This window comes from Ixodes scapularis, unplaced genomic scaffold (genome assembly GCF_016920785.2).
Source record: "Ixodes scapularis isolate PalLabHiFi unplaced genomic scaffold, ASM1692078v2 PGA_scaffold10__122_contigs__length_95168666, whole genome shotgun sequence".
Classification (NCBI taxonomy): Eukaryota; Metazoa; Arthropoda; class Arachnida; order Ixodida; family Ixodidae; genus Ixodes; species Ixodes scapularis.
The window spans coordinates 69,303,636-69,321,386 of NW_024609836.1; the positions used below are offsets into that span (position 1 = coordinate 69,303,636).

General features: G+C 51.1%; 1 protein-coding gene across 2 annotated transcripts; it reads left to right on the plus strand.

Moving 5' to 3' along the window:
• The first annotated feature begins 219 nt into the window (after positions 1-219).
• On the plus strand, positions 220-15,816 carry LOC120837683 (interferon regulatory factor 2-binding protein 1). 2 transcript variants are annotated; one of them, XM_040207220.3, is made up of 2 exons: positions 220-1,875; positions 14,567-15,816. In XM_040207220.3, exons 1-2 carry the CDS (start codon positions 1,251-1,253, stop codon positions 15,253-15,255), a joined length of 1,314 nt encoding a protein of 437 aa, XP_040063154.2. In that variant the 5' UTR covers positions 220-1,250; the 3' UTR covers positions 15,256-15,816. The 2 variants fall into 2 exon arrangements, with proteins under 2 accessions (XP_040063154.2, XP_040063153.2); XM_040207219.3 differs by having other exon boundaries at positions 376-1,902.
• Positions 15,817-17,751: the final 1,935 nt, after the last annotated feature.

A 17,751-nucleotide genomic window follows, 5' to 3' on the forward strand; every position in this document is an offset into this window, starting at 1 on the left:
CGGATGGCACCAAGTCAGCAATTGGGCCCGAGCCCGACGCCGAGCGTCCTTCGGACGCGTTGATTGGACACGAGGTCCAACCGAACGCTGACGTACAAATCGTGTCCAATCGGCGTACGTGCTCGGTCTCAGCCTGATGACGTCAGAAATGCTGTCGCACGGGCTTTCGTAATTTCGGGTCGTGTTGCACTGACCCGTGGGCGAAGAAACGCGGCAAACGGGCAAACGACGTCGAATCAAGTCGACCAAGGGGTGTACGAGTGGACCGTGCCGCCGTACCGCTGAGCGCTACCAACGGCCGTAGTTCGCCTCCCTCGCGGCGGCGTTGGAGGAGCTAAATCGGGAGCCTGGGCAGGCGGCGAGCGCGCGTGCGCGAGTTCATGTCACCGAGCACCCCTCGGAGCGACGGAATGGGCGCGCCCTGCCCGGGAAAATGAACCCAACAAAGAGCGCGAGCACGCAGCCCGACGCGGCGAGGCAGGAATCCTACGGAGGAAGCACGACGCGGGTGAAGGGAGCGATCGAGAACACGTAAACATACGGTTCTGACTCACGCACGGCTACGTTTCTCTCGTGCCGCGCTTCGATTGGCTTGTTTACGCGACGGCTGCCTCTCCTCTGTTTCATACTTACGTTCTTTTTTTCTTCCTATTTTCTTTTCTACGCGCGCGCTATCCTCGTCGGTGTTCGCGGTACGTTTGGCGGCATATTTGTTTTATTGGTTTAATGAAGCACACCAGCAGTGCGCTTGGCCGGCTTGGCCTCGGCAGCGTCGACTGCTGCTGCTGCCGGCGTGCCGCTGGTGCCGTCCCTTTTCCCCTCCCTCCACGACCGCGGACGGACGAGCGCATTCGGGAATGTCTCGAGGGGAGGTAGGAAGGCCAGGAGCGTGCGAGGTGCGTGTTCGTGACGTCGTCTCAGCTGAAGCGGTGACGTGAGCAGGCCGGCGTGCGTGCCGCCCTCCCAGGGTTCGCTTGCAGCCGACGGCGGGAAGGGGGGAAAACGCCGCGCGTGCGCACAAGTTCCCGGCTGGCGCGGGCTCCATTTTGCAGCGCCAAGGAACTGTGTGGTGTGTGTGTGTACGCGTGTTGTTTTGCTGCCGCTTTTATTTTCCCGTGCGGGGCGGCGTTATTTTTTTTTGTCTGTGTATTATTCCCAACGTCGTCGTCGGGTGTTGTTGTGCATGCGTGTGGTGTTGCGGCCGCTACGGTGTGATTCACGGGACACCCTGGGGCCGAGCGTTGCGCCCCATGGTCAAGATGTCGACACTCATGTCTCGGGCTCACCGGCAGCACTGCTACCTGTGCGACCTGCCGCGAATGCCGTGGGCGATGCTGCACGACTTCTCGGAGCCCGTGTGTCGCGGCTGCGTGAACTACGAGGGCGCCGATCGGATCGAGGTGGTGCTCGAGACCGCACGGCAGATGAAACGGGCCCACGGATTCCCGGACACGCGCCCGGTCTTCAAGGGACTGAACGGGGCGCCGCCCGACGTTCACCGCGCCGCGCCGCCGCCTCCGCCGCCGCAGGGACCGCTCGGCCCGGTCATGGACAGATTTGAGCGGCGCAGCGCCATGCTCGAGTACAGCCAGCGGATGCGTGCCGCCGCGGCGGCTGATCCGCGGGCACAGGCGGCCAGTTTGGCCTGCAAGCGCGAGCGCGACGAAGACGACGCCGGGCCCACGGAGCCGCCCAAACGGGCCGCGACTTTGGACGAGACCGGCGCTCCGCCCGTCCGACCGCCGCTCACAAGAGGCGAGTCCCTGCCGACGGCCGTGATGGGGGTGCCGTTCGACGTGCGCTACAAGAAGGAACATGCCATGGTGGGACGGGTGTACTCGTTCGACGCCGCCACCTCCCTCAAGAACGCTCCAGGTCAGAACACCCGCCGACCACTACCCGGTGCGTGATCGAAAAAAAAAAAATCCTCTTTTTACGCGTTTTGACGCGATAGCGTCATTCCAACGCGCGTCACTTCGACGACGCGGACGTGTCCGTGCAGATTGAGTCCCCTCCCTCCCCTCTCGTCCTTTATTTTGCGGTCTTTGTGCTTTAAACGAGTATGCGTGTTTGTGCCAGCGCGCGTGCCGTCGCTCTTCGTTCTTTTCGGTCGGGGAGTAGCGTCAGTAGCGTCGGCTGTTTCGAGGAGGTTGGAGCGGACGGGCGGACGGCCGGGGCAGTTACGTCAGCGGCGCTCGGGCAGAGTTCCCTTTAGTGACGTCGACGCGCCGGAGGAACGGTCCATTCTGCACCTCGAGTCCGAGGGGAAGCCGGTAGCGGACCGCGCGCGCGCGCGGAGAGGTGCTGTCCTCGGCGGTATTGATCGGAAGTCCGCCGGCTTTCTTCCGCGAGCCGGCGCGGCGGCCGGGCGTCGCCGCCGCCGCCGCCGCAAAAACGGCGTCAGTGGCGTCGTTTGCCGAGTTGGCCCGCGTCGAGACCTTGGGTATCTCACGGCTGATAACCGTTGGGCCGGAAGGAGGATGGCGAGGTCTTCGGCTCGCGTAGGCACGATTTATTTTTGCCACCAATGGCCGTCTCGGGCGCGTTGTCGTCTCGCTGGGCTGCTCGAGATAAGCGAGCGCCGAGCAAGTGCTTACGGTCCCACTTACGAAGAGCCAAGCGCTGCGCCAACACCGTGTTATCGTCGGTTTCTTTTTATTGTTATTTTTGGTACAAGCCTACTACAGCGGCAACGTCACCGCCCGTTGTAGCTTCGATCGCAGCGTTGGCTCGTGCGCTCGCTCGCTTGCTGTGGCGGTGGTCGCCGCGCCGCGTTTTGTGGCGCGATGACGTCGGCGCTTGGCGTCACGCCAGGGTCATCCGACGTTTCAGAGGCCGTCTTTCGTCACGGGGCGCGTGAGCGAGAGTCGTTCGGGGTTGAGAAGAGTCGTATAAACGAGAGACCCTATCGGCTAACCACAACTTTTCGAAGATCGCGTGTGAAGCATTCGATCGACTGTCACCCAGGTTGCAATCTGTCCTGTGTTTGGCACGGGCTCCCTTTGCTGCTTGCCCTGGCAGGTCTGAAACTCGCTCTTCTGTAACTGTTTCAATGCGGGGCGCAAGTTGTCTGCTTCTTGTACAGGGGTTGCGATGATCTCAGAACGCAAAACCCTTATTGGCTGATCGAAAAAAGAAAAAAAAAAAAGTAAATTGTAGGCAGTTTTTAAAGGGATACTACAACAAAATGTCGGCGCTGCTTTTTTTTGTCTATACGTGTTCAAAGGAACAGCATCACATCGGACAATCCAATATCACGTTAAAAAAAGACACGAAAAGGAATTTGAAAACAAGTTAAACGATTAGCAAAGAGCACCTGGTGGATGTCGCTAAAGCCTAGTCTGTAATGCCCGTCTAGGAACATTGACAGGTAGTGACGGTAACTGTCTCGCCTCCGGCCACCACGAGAGAAGAGAGGCAGGAGGAACTCCCCTCTCCCCGTGAATCTCTTTTGTGTGTCCAGAAGTCGCTATCGTCCCTCTACAATATTCTAGAAGGTTAACCCGTCACTCAAAATTCGTACAAAAGCAGCCGCTTCGGTGGCTGGAACGACTAGGCCACCTTCTCGACGTCAGCCTCGCCGTAGCTTTGCTCGTCCCGAGACGAACTACGTCACGATTGCGTCGGAAGTCACGTGCTCTAAGCTGGGCCTTCTCCCAGCGCTTGCTAGAGTGGGCCGTTTATAACAAAAAATATAGCCACCAGGCTCAAAATACAAACGTGTTACTGTTATTTACGGATATTGTGCATCATAATCAAGATATTTTTAACACGACGGGTATATTTCAAATTTCGTTGAAGTATTATTTTAAAGCATCTAGCATTGAGGTCTACCCCCTGTCCTTCCAATGAAAGCCAATCAGAAGTCAGTGACCTTCTGGCGTCAAATACGTTGCCCAGAATTTTTTTTTTTTTTTTTGACCCAGTATTTGCTTTGTCACCAAACACTAATCTTTCGGGTGGTGTATATCCATTTTTTTTTTTTATTTAAAAAAAGTTAACCTTGGTAGGACCTATAGGTGAGGTGGAGCAAGCCCTCCCCCCCCCCCCCCCCCCCCCTTCTTTCCCCTAAATTCGCCCCTGGCTTTTATATGCGGCATATCTGCGGCCATTGTGAAGAACCTTGCTGCTCAGCACGTCTTCTGCTGCACGCATTTCGCACCACCAAATATGTCTTTCTCCCTTTCTCCACAAGAACAAGTTGTAACGTCGCGTGAAAGCCAGGCTTATTGCTGGCAGCCGGCTCGACGTTAAATATTTTGCCCGCAAGAAAATTGCATTTTTAGCGTTAATTTTGGGTGGTTGAAAGCAACCAATGAGGGGATGCTAACCATATACGTGATCTGACTTGACAGTTGGTATATATACCAGGAACCTTCGAAAAAAGGAAGTCCTGTTTTTTTCCTTGTTTTTTTTTTCTCTCACCGCCAAAATAAATTACGCATCGCCGACCGCTCATTCTCCGCCTAAATGCAGCGCTAGCGGTCGGGAATACTTTTCAAAGTTCCACAACTTACCGTTATTTCATTAACATATTTGTAAGCGATTTTCGTAATTTTTTATTGAGGAAATGGCGGCGAACGGAGACCCCGATGACAGGGAGAGGAATGACGTACGCTACTGGGAACGCGCCAAATATGCCCTTAAAAACTCAAAAAAAAAAAAGACGCTGATAATTTTTTTGGATTTAGATAGCGTCAAGTGCTGGATATATTTAGGTGGAAACTAAACGTAAAGCGATAACTTTTTTTTTATTGTGTGTGTGTGTGTGTGTGTGTGTGTGTGTGTGTGTGTGTGTGTGTGTGTGTGTGTGTGTGGTGAGAAAAACATTTAATGCTTTTTAAACACCCAGTATATAAACACCACGTGGATATTTTATTTCTTCGTTTTCCATTTATTACCCTTTGGGATGTTGTGCCGGCTGCCGGAACTTCAAACACGCACTTCTATTTTAACAACCTCCAGATATCAATGGACCCCTTCAGTTGCGTTGGCTTTTTGACGTCACTATGCTCGTTAAAACGAAAATGACGCACCAAGTTTTCAAAGCTATACTCTGTTTCACCTAGCGAAGACCGCATACAGGTGACGAGCCTTCTGAACAAATACCCCACCGTGAGAGTGTCACGTGACCTGGGGGGGGGGGGGGGGCGTAGTTTCGTGATAACTACCCGACTAAAATGTCTTGATATCATTTTGTTTATGTAAAGGCCCGTTCACACTCTTGCGACTGAGTAAGACGCAGAGAGACCAGACCGGTTTTTAAGCATCTTGCGATCTCTTAGGACCAGCTCCGCTGCATCGCATCTGGCCCTAAGAAGTCGCAAAAGGCTTCAAAACCGGTCTCGTCTCTCTCGGTCGTACTCGGTTGCAAGAGTGTGTACGGGCCTTAAGGTGTTCAGAAGAGGCGGTGTGCGAAGCGAAGGCCGAGGCTGGGTCCCGGTGCGCGCGGGTGCCGCATGGTGGCGCCTTGGAGGGGGGCGGTGCAGAGCCGTATACGTAGAGAGTTTGGTCAATCATTGGTAAGAAAAGGGCGAAAATAAGGGCGCATCATTGGCTGAGGCTGTGTTAGTGACCTTGGGCACGATGACCGACAGCTCTTGTGACCAACCACTAGCCACAAATGTTCCTCTAGCGGGCGCCATGAACTTAACAAATACTCTCCACTTAACAATTTCTGGGTAAGGATACTCTAGAGTTGAAGTTTGCGACTCTTCGTAACTTAAAGGGCAACGCGCGTTGCGTTGTGGGCACGGCGAAATTCAGAACGCACTCAATCTTTCTTTTGATTTTGGCCGCGGCCACGACGAAGTGGACGGTAAAAACTGCGGATTCGGCTGCGCGGGAGCTTTGACCCAAACCCCGAACGCGCACCCCACATTCGCAGTTGCGCCTCATGTTTCAGTAATTTTTTTCTGGTCGATGTCACCTTTCCTGGCTCAGTAAATGCACTCAGCCCCTTGAAACTCTCCTCTTCCAACAATCTCTTACAATTATACATTCATACTTTTCAGCCTCATCCAGAAACATAAAATACCTGCGCCGCGCTACCCAAATCCTTCAAGGTCATCCCGGCTCATTCTTACTTCGCAAGTTCATCACGAGGGGAATATGCGGCGCTGCCGGTGGCGAGCGAAAGCGCGGCGGCTGCTTTTGCTTGTGTGTTTTTACAGCTTTTGGTTACCTAACATTTGGAGTATTTCGTAAATGCTGTCAACGTCGCACCGTTATTTATTTATTTTTTTTTTTTTTTGGGGGGGGGGGGGGGGGGCAATTGTAGCGGTTTTTATTCTATTAGCGCAAGCCGGTGCACAGATGTACCCACCTGTCGTCAGGGGCCCCGGATAAGGTGTTTTAGCACACCTTACCACGGAGCAACTCGACCGCGTACGGCGCTACTCTAGAGTTCCTGTATTCGCGACTCCAACTAACTATAGGTGGCGCCACTGATTTTCCAAGATGGCGGGTTTAGTGAGGGTCAGAGATGCGTGCCGCTGTTGAGCCTGTCTAGTGTGCTGGCTTCACTGAGCGACGTAAATTGTTTCTGGTATTACGAGGAAGCTAATGTTTTATGAGCGCAGGTCACCTCTTTAACCCGAAAACAAGAACGGTGTTTAGCGTATTAATTACGGAAGGATGCGCGTTTTAATTCTGGAGCGAAACCGAAACTTACCTCGAATTTTGGATTTAATTTCTCGACAGAGGTCTTAATTTCGGATTCTTTCATGAATTATTTACTTAGAAAAGTTGTTCGCTGAAACTTTATTTTGTGACATACTGTTCGATCCAGGCTGATATTCGTAGTTGTTGAAAAAATCAGTGCTGATATCTGTGCGTTCTCGCTGCCTTTTTCTCGCTCAGATAATTGTCATAGGAAATAATGAAAATTATCCCAGCACAAGAATAAGTGAATAATTTCAATTTTTACAATATGTCCACGAAACGCATAAAGTAATAAACACTGCTCTCACTGCAACAACCCAAGACGGAATCCGAGTCAGACAGCTGAAGTGTGTGTGTGTGTTTTTATAGCACCGGCGTGACGCGTAGGACTTCATATTACATCCAGCGTTTAACTGTTTGTCTATCTTGATAACTATGTCAGTTTTTCATATGCCAAAAAGAAAACAAAATTATATCTTTCTGGAGAGACTATTATGGTTAAAAAGAGTATTCTCGTGATCTTGGCATTAATTAGAGGAATACATTGCCGCGATTTGTATTAATAATATTAAAATTCACATATTTAAAAGAGTAATTCTCCAAGCTCTAATATAATTTGTTGCTTATGATCTAATTTTAAACGCGCGAAGAAATATGACAATGAAAACTGTGCTAATTATCATCAGTGGTTCCAATTGCTGCACTTTAATTACAAATAAAATAAAAATAGTCTAAAATCAATGAAAACATTCTAGCTAATGTGAGAAATCCATGTAAAATTACATTAATTGTGGTTCAAGTATAGAGTGCTATCAAAGTCGCCACTTTTGACAAACAGCGAAACGTCCAAAGTCGAATGCCCAAAAGTTAAAAAAACTTTTTTTTTTAAGTACTAGTTTTTTCATAACATTTATTTACTTTTGTATTTGCCCGCCGTCGTTTTGCCAATCTCAGCCTTTCCAGTTCGAAGGAACGCATACCTGCTTGCACGTCTGCTCACTGCAGCACGTTTCGTTGGCGTTGGAAGCCGGTGAAGCAGTAGTGAGTTTTAATATTGCGTATACGAGCGAACTCAAGCCCTGTGTTTGCATTAGCTTTGCGCGTTCCACACTGCGCGTGCGCGGAGCCCGAAATCGCGGTCTTGGATGGCGCATGGCGATGAGGCGCACGCACAACGTGGGGCACGCAACTCTAACGCAAACGCACACCGCTTGCATTTGCTTCTATGCGCAATACTAAAACTCTCCACTAAGGTACAATCCCATACCGGCTGCAGCACTACCTTGGGACAGTGAAGAGTGTTGTTTTCATACGGAAACGACATTTCGCGAGCCATGATCGCGAGCAGTTCCGCCATGCCCGCTGAGCAGGAGAATCGGGGGACCCTCACTAGAGCGCTTCCCGTTTCCGCCGCGGGAGGGCGAGCGTCGAGCTGGAGACGCGAATAGGCTCCCTACGGGAGCCAGAGTTGCGCATTTGTTTTCCCCGCGCCGCCACGCCGCTATTCGCCGAGATCCATCACGTGGGGAGCAAAGCATCCGGTGGCGTGCAAGAAAGCCACCTTTACGGTTGCTCCGCCGACGTTTCTCTTGCCCCGGCGTATGTTTCCCTGCTTTCCGCCTCCTTTTCCTCCTCTCCTGTTTTCCATGCGCGGCGGCGCGCGCGGCGCCGCTATTCGCCAAATTTAGTCACGTGAGGAGCAAAGCATCCAGCTCGTGCGGGAAAGCCGGCGCTACGGCCACGCGCCGAGGCTGAATGCGCAACTCTGCTACCGTAGGTAGCATATACAGGAACTCTAGGCGCCCCTAATGTACAGAGCCGAATTTGCCCCTAGTGGCGTCCACGAGCGGAGGGACCACACCGCCCTACGGGAGAGGGCGGCGCTTTTCACAGCTCCCCCCCTTCTAATACACCCTAGTTTAGGGTGATGTCATTGCTTCGTAGTACCCGACGCCGGCATCACGCGCTCGCAACACACTCCGCAAGCCTTTAAGGAGATCCGGAACTCTGCAGTCAAGGCCAGCGGCACGCATGCGCACTAACGGCGTCTTCATTGCGGAGAGCGTAGCGGAGTAGGAAAGACGATACACGGAAACTTCCTAGTGCGAAGACATGGCCGGTAACAAAATGCCGCCGTAGTGAAGGCAGTGCCAAAAGACGCTCTTCCTCGCACATCAAAACAATATGCACACGAAAAGAAGAAAACACGAACGAAATTTGTTGCGAGCACAAGGGTCAATTTATCCTCATCGTAAGCGAAGCGTACTATCGTGGACACTGTTAGCTATAACACGGCAGCGGCGGCCGTCCCGTACCCCACCGCCCCATAGCAGGCGCCGTCAGAAACTCCGCACATGCGCCGTGTGGCGGACTCGCTCTTCCCGTTTGCGAGCGCACCCTCGCTTTGCCGTCTGCTAGGCGCAGAGCAGGCGATGCTACAGTGCTGCTCGTCTGGTACCCTCGCCATAGCGAACTGGTCTCAAACTCATTTTCAACCGGCGATTTGTCTTGGGGCAGATTCCAGAGTCATTAGGGCGTAACCCCTGTTTAAGGTTTTTTTTTATTTTTTTTTTCTTTTTTTTTTTTTTTTTTTTTTTTTAGAAACAGCATTTTTACCAATATGCGTTCGCAAACCAGTATGAGCGCAGCAGGTGTAACACAGAAATAGACTGTTATACTTCGTTTCACTTTAAGTCCGACCGCAGCGTACGCTTCAAAACGACAGAGCCAATCAAATAGCGGCAAAGGTGCAACGTCACGGAGTGCATCACCGGGGGACCGAATAACGTGCAAAAAGTGCTTTTGTCGCTGCTTGGTGGGTCATATCGTCTCGTAGCGTCCGCATCGCTTAGACCTAAAGTGAAACGGATTATAACTGCAAGTTTGTCTCATAAAAAAATTTAATCTACCGTGATGTTACATTTAGTAGCGATGATTATCCTTAACCAGCGGAGTCAGGGAATCAACCGTGGGCACCTCTTACGCGGTGGTCGTCTGTTCTGTGCCTAGCAGACGTCAAAGCGAGAGTGTGCTCGCAGGCGGGAAGAGCGAGTCCGCCACACGGCGCATGCGCGGAGTTTCGGACGGCGCCTGCTATGGGGCGCTGAAGGTACGGGGCGGCCGCCGCTGCCGTGTTATAGCTAACAGTGTCCACGATTGTACATGAAGACACCCCACACCCAGTATTGTGCCCGCTATCGAAAATAAGTGACGAAATAGAGTTACGCGTTAGTTCGTCAAAAGATATCGCGTTGCTCAGATTCGTTACCGGCTTGTAAATGTAACGAAATACAGTTACATAACGTTACGTTAATTTGGAGTTAATTATTATTTGGCAGCGATAAGGGGCAGATGCCAACTCGGACAGCGACTAAACTGTTGAGCGATTTCATAATATGTGCTTTTTTTTTTTTTTTTTTTTTTTTTTTTTTTAATTTATGGAATGAAGCGAGGTCCGGATGGCCCGTTTGCCATTTGGAGGGACCGAAAACGTTAATAATTTTAATCGAAGGCAACGAGTGGCGTAATTTGATAGACGATACCGTAAACTAGTAACGAAATCGCTTCATTCGTTCGTCATTTCAGGCGGTAACAAGCACGTTAGTATACGTTGCCGAGAAATCTAACGCGTTACCAGTAACTTCGTTACTTCCAAGTTCCAACACTGCATGCACCCGACGGATGATCACCCAGGAGTCGGGAAAGTGCACTGGGAAAGCGTGACGAGGCTTCGATAATGGCTCCTCGCATCGTCGCTTGACGTCAGGGCGAGCTGCCGTCAGTGTCACGTGGTCACGATGGCGGGTTCGTCGAAGTCGGACGATCGAACGCGCCCCCTTCGTCGGCGTACGTAGTGGGGGACGGAGTCCACGTTCCTGTTGCCGGGCGACTGGAAGGCCCTTGAAAGGCGATACGACTGTCGCTTGGTCAGGGCGCTAGAGCTACGCTAAGGTCTTTGTTCTTTTCTTTTCCCTGCGGGTGTAGTGCGTGCTCGCTTGGCGAGCGACTCGGGATTTTGCTTCGCGCGGATTCATGTTGTTGCCTTCTTTTGTTTTGTAATCACTCGCACTGTTCGCGACCGGTGACCTTTCCGCGTTTTTGTTATTGTTTTAGCTCTCTCTCAACTCTGCCGTCGTCGTTGGGCTTTCTCATTCTTTTCGTTGTTTACCAAACTTGCGTGACGCACTGCTCTTCTTCCTTTTTTTTTTTGGTGTGTGTGTGTGTGTGTGTGGGAGGGGGGAGTGAGTGATTGATTGAGTGAGTGAGTGATTGAATGAGTGAGTGAGTGGATTTAAGGTAGAGAGCGGATAAGAGGACGGCAGCTGCTAGAGTCTCTGTTTGCGTGGCTCCGCCGCCGCCGCCCTGTGGGCTGTCTTCGTTCGTTGTTGAATGACTAAGGCGGATCGGTGGCTGTTCGAATTTTCCATTTCTGCCAGTTTCGATTTGGGTGAGCGTCGTACTGACGTCTGGTCGTGTGTCGAGTGACGCGCGTTAAAGACCCCGAACTAGCGGTCGTACCGCAGTGGCTAAATTTATCGTCTACGGTAGAGACACCGGACGACCACCGGGGGGGGCCGACCAACATCCCGTTGTCTATAAACATACACGCAACATAAGTGTTTTTGCGAACGCGTACATTGCGCGGCACGGCCAGCGCAAACACAACATTAGCGTCTTTTTTTTTTTCTAGATATTTATTTTACGAAATAGTGGTGATCGTAAAATTGTTTCACCTAAGTCGTGCGATAATACTACAGTCTTATTTTTGGCGATGACGAAGGCAGCGATTCGGGTTGCCGCGTCTCAATGCGGGGAGGTCCGTGTCGCTGGAGCGGCAACGTCAAGACGCTGGGAAAAACGGCCCCGTGCATTGCGTAGCATCAGCGCATTTACGCTGGCCAAGATAAGGCTTTATTAGGGAATTGTAGTAGACCGTTTCCGCAGCCCGCTAAGCACCCGGATAGCGCTCCGTAATCTGCCGCAAGACCTTGAACTATGCGGCGAAGGCTGGTGACGCGCATGCGCAGTTGCGGCGTTTTCTTCGGGGATACCGTAGCGGAGGAGAAAAACGATCTACTACAACTCCCTATTTATCACCTTAGCTCGGGGCTCCGTGAATGGTTTTTGAAGGGTGAAATACGACATCGAAAGGCGGAACTGTATTTCCGAGGCTGCAGTTGCATACAGGCCTAATTCTAATTCACAGTATCATCTTCCGCATTTTTTTTTTCTTTTGTAAGTTTTTTTTTTTTTTTTTTGTGTTTTGTCGGGAGAGTACGAAATGGTGTCCTAGCTCCTCGGATGGGTCGTATTTTTGTTTGTTTTTGCCCCACAAGACTCGTAAAGGACAGGGGTCAAGTGGGCTCTTGCGTGCTCGTTTGTGCACCTGGGTTAGCGCGTACGAGGGTGGAAAAAAATCGTAATGGTCAACATGGCTGATGGATCGATCATGAATAATTCGTGTTGTCACTGAGAACAATGCGGAAGAGTTACTGTAAATGTAAAGTACAGTTTACTTAACTTTTTTTTTTATTCTAGTCCCCGCCATGCTAAAACAAAAATGACTTCGCGTTTTGTTTTTGTTTTAATAAAAATATTTTCTGCGTTTTGACTCGACGGCAATAGGATATTCCTCTTCTATGGTCGGTGACGGTAGGAGCTTCCACTTCTGATTTTGTGGCAGTAGGACGATACGAAAATTTCGAACGAACTGGAAGGCAGAAATCAAGCTTAGCGCTCCGATTTGCCCGGTTTGTCTGTTTGCTTGTGTTCAGCCTATAGAAATCTTCCTTGCCCGACAATTATTTAATGTAAACAGAAAAAAAAAACCACATAAGAAAAAAAATTAAATGATAAAAAAACTATAATTAAAAATTATATATTTTGGGAGATTTCTGTTTGGGGGGGTGATTTAAATCATCGCAGTAAAACTGATCTGATCTAAATCACGATATATTTAACGTTAATTTTGATTCTCCACCCTGGCGCGTACGTTTCGCTGCCGCCCGGTTTCTCGATCGAGGAACGAACTCTCCCCAATACCTAGAAAGCAAGGCCGCAGTGCCTGTGGTGCTACGTCATCTCTCGGAGGCCAGAGAGTGGGTCGCAGTTGTACGCGAGTGCTGTATCAGCGTTCGTGCAAACCCCGTGCAACTCAACCTGGCAAAAGAAAAAAAAACAAAACAAAAACGAATCTTAACTGGGCGTTGGCGCAGCACTCCTATCCAACCTGTGTCCCGCTCTCCGGCCTCCAAGAGGTGACGTAGGACCTCCTACACCACGGCCTTGCTAGGCATACTCGTCGTCGATTGCAGAAGGTTATTAATTTGCCCCTTCATGCGTTAAGATACAAGTAGGCGCATCAAAAGCATCGTTTCTTCCTTCTACAACCAAATATTGTAAGAACTACTTTACTCAGCGCACCCATAACACGATTTTTTATATGGAAGGTGTTGCTCTCGCCACAACAAAGGATGTTTCCATTCTGAAGCAGTGCGCCGACAAGAAAGGAAAGAGCCCAATTAAACCCGATAAGGGGACGTCTCGATTGGGACGGCCCAATAAAACAACGTCCCCCGGTGTGGCAAGGATGGGATAAACAAAACCTCGTTGGTCGTGTCACGTGGTTGAAGGGGATGTTCGCGCACGAAGGCTGCTTTTTACATTGGGAGTGCGTAGAGCCCGCTTGTAACCGCGCTTACGATTAGAGAGAGCCTCGATTGTAGAGAGGATTCCACCTGTGACCATGGGTAGCGTTTACAATGTAATGGCGGGACGCTTCCTGCGGAGATTGGTGGCAGGTGCGCGTGCGCTGCGTTTAATTGTTTCGAGCCCACAATCAAAAAATGGTGGGTACAAAAAAAAAAATACTATAAATATATGTACGCAGATAAGGGGTGCTCCAGGTCTGCCATATACATGGCACCAGAGTGTTTGTTCTATCGCCGTGGGTGGCTACGAGCGAGTGCAACCAGTAGCCCTTAGAAGACGAGGCCCAGGAGTGACGTCACCGTTTGTGGGTCTCCGACCCGCCCCGAGCGGCAAACAGGCTGCGCGACGCTAGGACGCGTCTGCTTCTTTGCGACTACTCCCGTCAGACTGTAGCCTGTTTGTCGCTTGGGGCGAGGCGGAGACCCACTAAGGATGACGTCATGCCCAGGCCTTTTTGGTCTTTAAGTGATACTGGTCTACGGCCTTGACTGGAACGGAAATGTGCGAACCGGCCTTGACTCCAGCCGAAATGAGAGAATGGATCAGATAAGGAAAGCGATTTTTGTGGTCAGCCGTTCTTATTTCTGCGTCGTTCTTGTCGCGACGTGACTTCATCGTTCCTGCCTGCCCCGGTGATAAGTACTCTACCCGTGCGCGCGCGAATGTGTTATGTGTATGTACCCACTTTATCTCGGGAGTTTCCGTGCAGCGCCGCCAAGGGCACGTGCTTAACAACGTATAGATTTTTTTTTTTTTTTTATTACGACGTGTTTTATCAAACAAGTTGCGAGAGAAACCGTCATAAACAGTCACGAGGAACCGTCATAAAGGACAAAGGCTGGGGTCAGTGAGCGTCGTGTGGCGTGACTCAGGACTTGTTGACACTCGACAACGCAAACGAAGGTGCACGGTTAGTTCACAGCTGTTTGGCAGGCGACGTAGCTCTGCTGCCTTCCGCGTCTCTCCGAAGCCGCGCCTTCAGACAACAGAGCAATCTGGGTTTGCTTCCTTTAGAACGCGAGTCTGCTTTAAAACAGTTTCCCTCGAGTTTGCTTTCTTTTCTGCTTCGGTCTCGACTTCGCAATAATTACGACTTTAATGATCGAGCAGTGCATTTTCATCACGGACAGAGTCTGTCGCGGTCTCGAATGATGAAGCCCGTCGCTATACATCTTCCTAATCTTCTGCGCAGGTTACCCCAGCGTCTGCACCGCTCCCAGTTCGACGGCCAACTCGCTGTCTCCGCTGGGCACACGGTCAGCGCAGTCGCCCGACAGCGGAGGCACCGGCGGCCCCGCCGGCGCCGCCGCGTCCCTCCAACAACACAATGGCGGTCCGATGACTCTGGTCGCCGTCACCGAAGCCATGACGCCGTCTTCGCCCCGCAACGGGGTGTCACCGGCCGACTCGGCGCCGACGTCATCCACCAGGCCGAGGCAGTCTCCGCCCGTCTCCGCCACCGGGCACAAGAAGACGTCGCGCCACGCGCCGCCGCCGCCAGGGGCAGTGAGCGGCGCTGGCGTCGCCAGCGCGCCGGATGCCGACACGGGCGCCATATCGGCGCCCACGTCATCTTCGTCATCCGCGGGCGAAAGTTCGTCTGCCGCCGCCGCCGCCACCCTCAAGTGCACGCTGTGTCAAGAGCGGCTCGAAGACACCCACTTCGTGCAGTGTCCGTCCGTGGGCCAGCACAAGTTTTGCTTCCCTTGCTCGAGGGACAGCATCAAGAGTCAGGGCGCGTCGAGCGGGAGCGAGGTCTACTGTCCGAGCGGCGAGAAGTGTCCCCTCGTCGGCTCGTCGGTGCCCTGGGCCTTCATGCAGGGCGAAATTGCGACCATCCTGGGCGACGAGTACAAGCTCGCCAAGGGAGCCGACACCTAAGCCGCCCGTGGGGGGCGGTTGGAAGGCCCCGTTGCTCTCTGGTTACGTTTTTGTCTCGCTGTGGTTGCAGCACTAGCAGCCTCACACCCCCTGCCAACCATTGCTTGCTTCTCCGTTTCCCCGATAGGAGGAGGGGGAGGAGGATGGCGGTTGGCAACCGTTGTCCAGTGGTTTCCGGTCCGCGTGTTTTTGTCCCCTCGGAGGGGGCGTCCACCATGCACGACGAAAAAGAGTTCAACCTCGTCTCTTGTACCTCCCCGTCTGTGGACTGCTGTCGCGCGGCGGGCCAAGTTGTTTCCGTCGAGCTGTTGAAGGGTTCTCCGGGCGCGACTTGCGAGGAAGCCGGGAGTGCCCGAAAGCGTCGATCGCGTTGGTGACCGGTGGTGGCTTTTGGCCGATGGTCCATTTTGTCGGTTGCAGGAGTGGACTTTGGGGAACTGCTTCTGTACGCCGCCGCTGGTCAAGATGTCGCGCTCCCGTGCTGTGCCCCGGTGGAGCTTGTGTGTCGTCCGAGACCCACCTTGTAAATAATAATAATAAAAAACAAAAAAGTCCACGAAACGCCGCTTGATGCTTGTGTTGGTTTGGTATATTGACTGAGCTGTCAGTTCAGTAATCCTAAAGGCACTTCACTGAAGTGCATGACATGGGTGGAGGGAGGTCTTGTACATTAACAGAGGGTTGACAAATAGCAGTTCTGACAAAGAAACGCTGCACCTGGAGTAAAAATTCTTTTCTACCTAATTCAAACAAAAATGTTTGTAAAAAATTGTTTGGCCCATATTTATGCTACAATACGAATTTTTAGATTTGCGGACGAAACCGGAATTTTACCCCTGTGGAATGATAGCGTTTGTGCCCAACTATACCTGTTTTCACCTCAAGAACCATAGTAAAAAAAGTCCGGCTTCTCGCAGAGCATTACTGATTTCCTCCTTTATGTAAAGAATTGAGATATAGGTAGGTGATTTGTAGATTAGTTTTATGTTGTCTTATCAAGACGTACACGTTCCAAACGCCAAAAGCATCGCTTTTTCCTCCGACAACCAAATCTCGTAAGAACTACTTCGTGCCGCGTATGAACAATGCGCAAAACTTGCTTTTTTTCTTGAGGTGAGAACGGGTATAGAGTGCTCTCCAATTGCCGCCGTCGCTTATAGATGGCGCCACCTTTCCAGCCTTTCCACCCTGGCTTGCCGACTTACGGCCGGCCGTTACTTCATTCCCACCATAGCACAGCTTCGCTGGTCTTCCCTCTTGACCACAGTGGAAAGGCTGAAAGTTTTTTTGTTAAGGGGCCTTCCAGCCGCTTTTTGAGCTACCCAAACAAATTGCATTTCCTGAATACCCGGACTTTCTTCTTCATGGTATGCTACTTATTCGTATTGTCTCGAAATTCAAAATAGCTGTTGGGGAAAACGTAAATGAAGATGCCGTAACCAACATTCAAATTTCCGCGCGCTCTACAGTGGTGTGATATCAGAAATGGTGCAGACTTATAGGTCGCGCTGGTAGTCTTAAACAAAGTATGTCTTGATTATAAATTTATAATGCAATTAAATGCAAAGGTGCAAGCGAGCTGGACAAGAATGATGAAAGTATTCCCTGGAGAAGGGGAACAAGAGGGACAAAGGACAAACAGATCTCCAAATACAGCTAGGTGATTGGTGCGTGACCAAAAAAATCCGCCTGGTTTTTTTGTGTTTCCGAGCATTCGTTATCACCATCCAACGTCTTGTAATCAGTAGGGAGCGTGCTTCCAGTGATTTCCTTACACAGCCCCCTTGTTTTTCCGAAGGCACCGGTCCACCTTAATTCGCAACGACTCTAATCTCAATCTCCCCCCCCCCCCCCCCCCCCCCCTTTTATGTAAATTCCTGGGGGAACCCCTGCGTGCTTCACTGCCGACGGTGTACCATTTCTGTCGTCACACTTCAGTATTGCCGGTTTGGGAAATACGATAAAGACGAAATTCGGAAATTCAATGCTTTGCGATTTTCTTTTCCTTTCACACAATACTTGGGGGACTAGTACAGCCGTTTCAATCGGTCTGTTGAGCCAATTTTGAGGCAAATCAGCGATCATAAAGAGTCGCTGGAGTACCCCTTTGATGGTGAGCACGAGGCATTATACAGGCCAAGAAACAAGTAAAACAAGTGATATACAATAAGCCTTTTGATTAATGAAAAACACTAGAAAATCTTTGTAAAGATCACCGAATTTAGCTTGATTAGTTTCGAGTACAACTATTTCAGGAAGAGAATTCCAGTCAGTAAGACTAGTTTAGGAAGATAATTGCGGTTTGAGTGGTTCTTGTTGCACAGCTGGCTTTGGGGGGGTCGGTATAATAGCACTGCGGTGACTGAACTGGTCTTTGACTGGTCTGTTTAGCTTCATCTACCGCGCATGCGCCGAAAGAACCTAAAGTGCGGTGATGGAAGTGCTGCGGCATTTGCCCTATGAACCAAAGTCTGCTACATCTTGCGCCAAAATTCC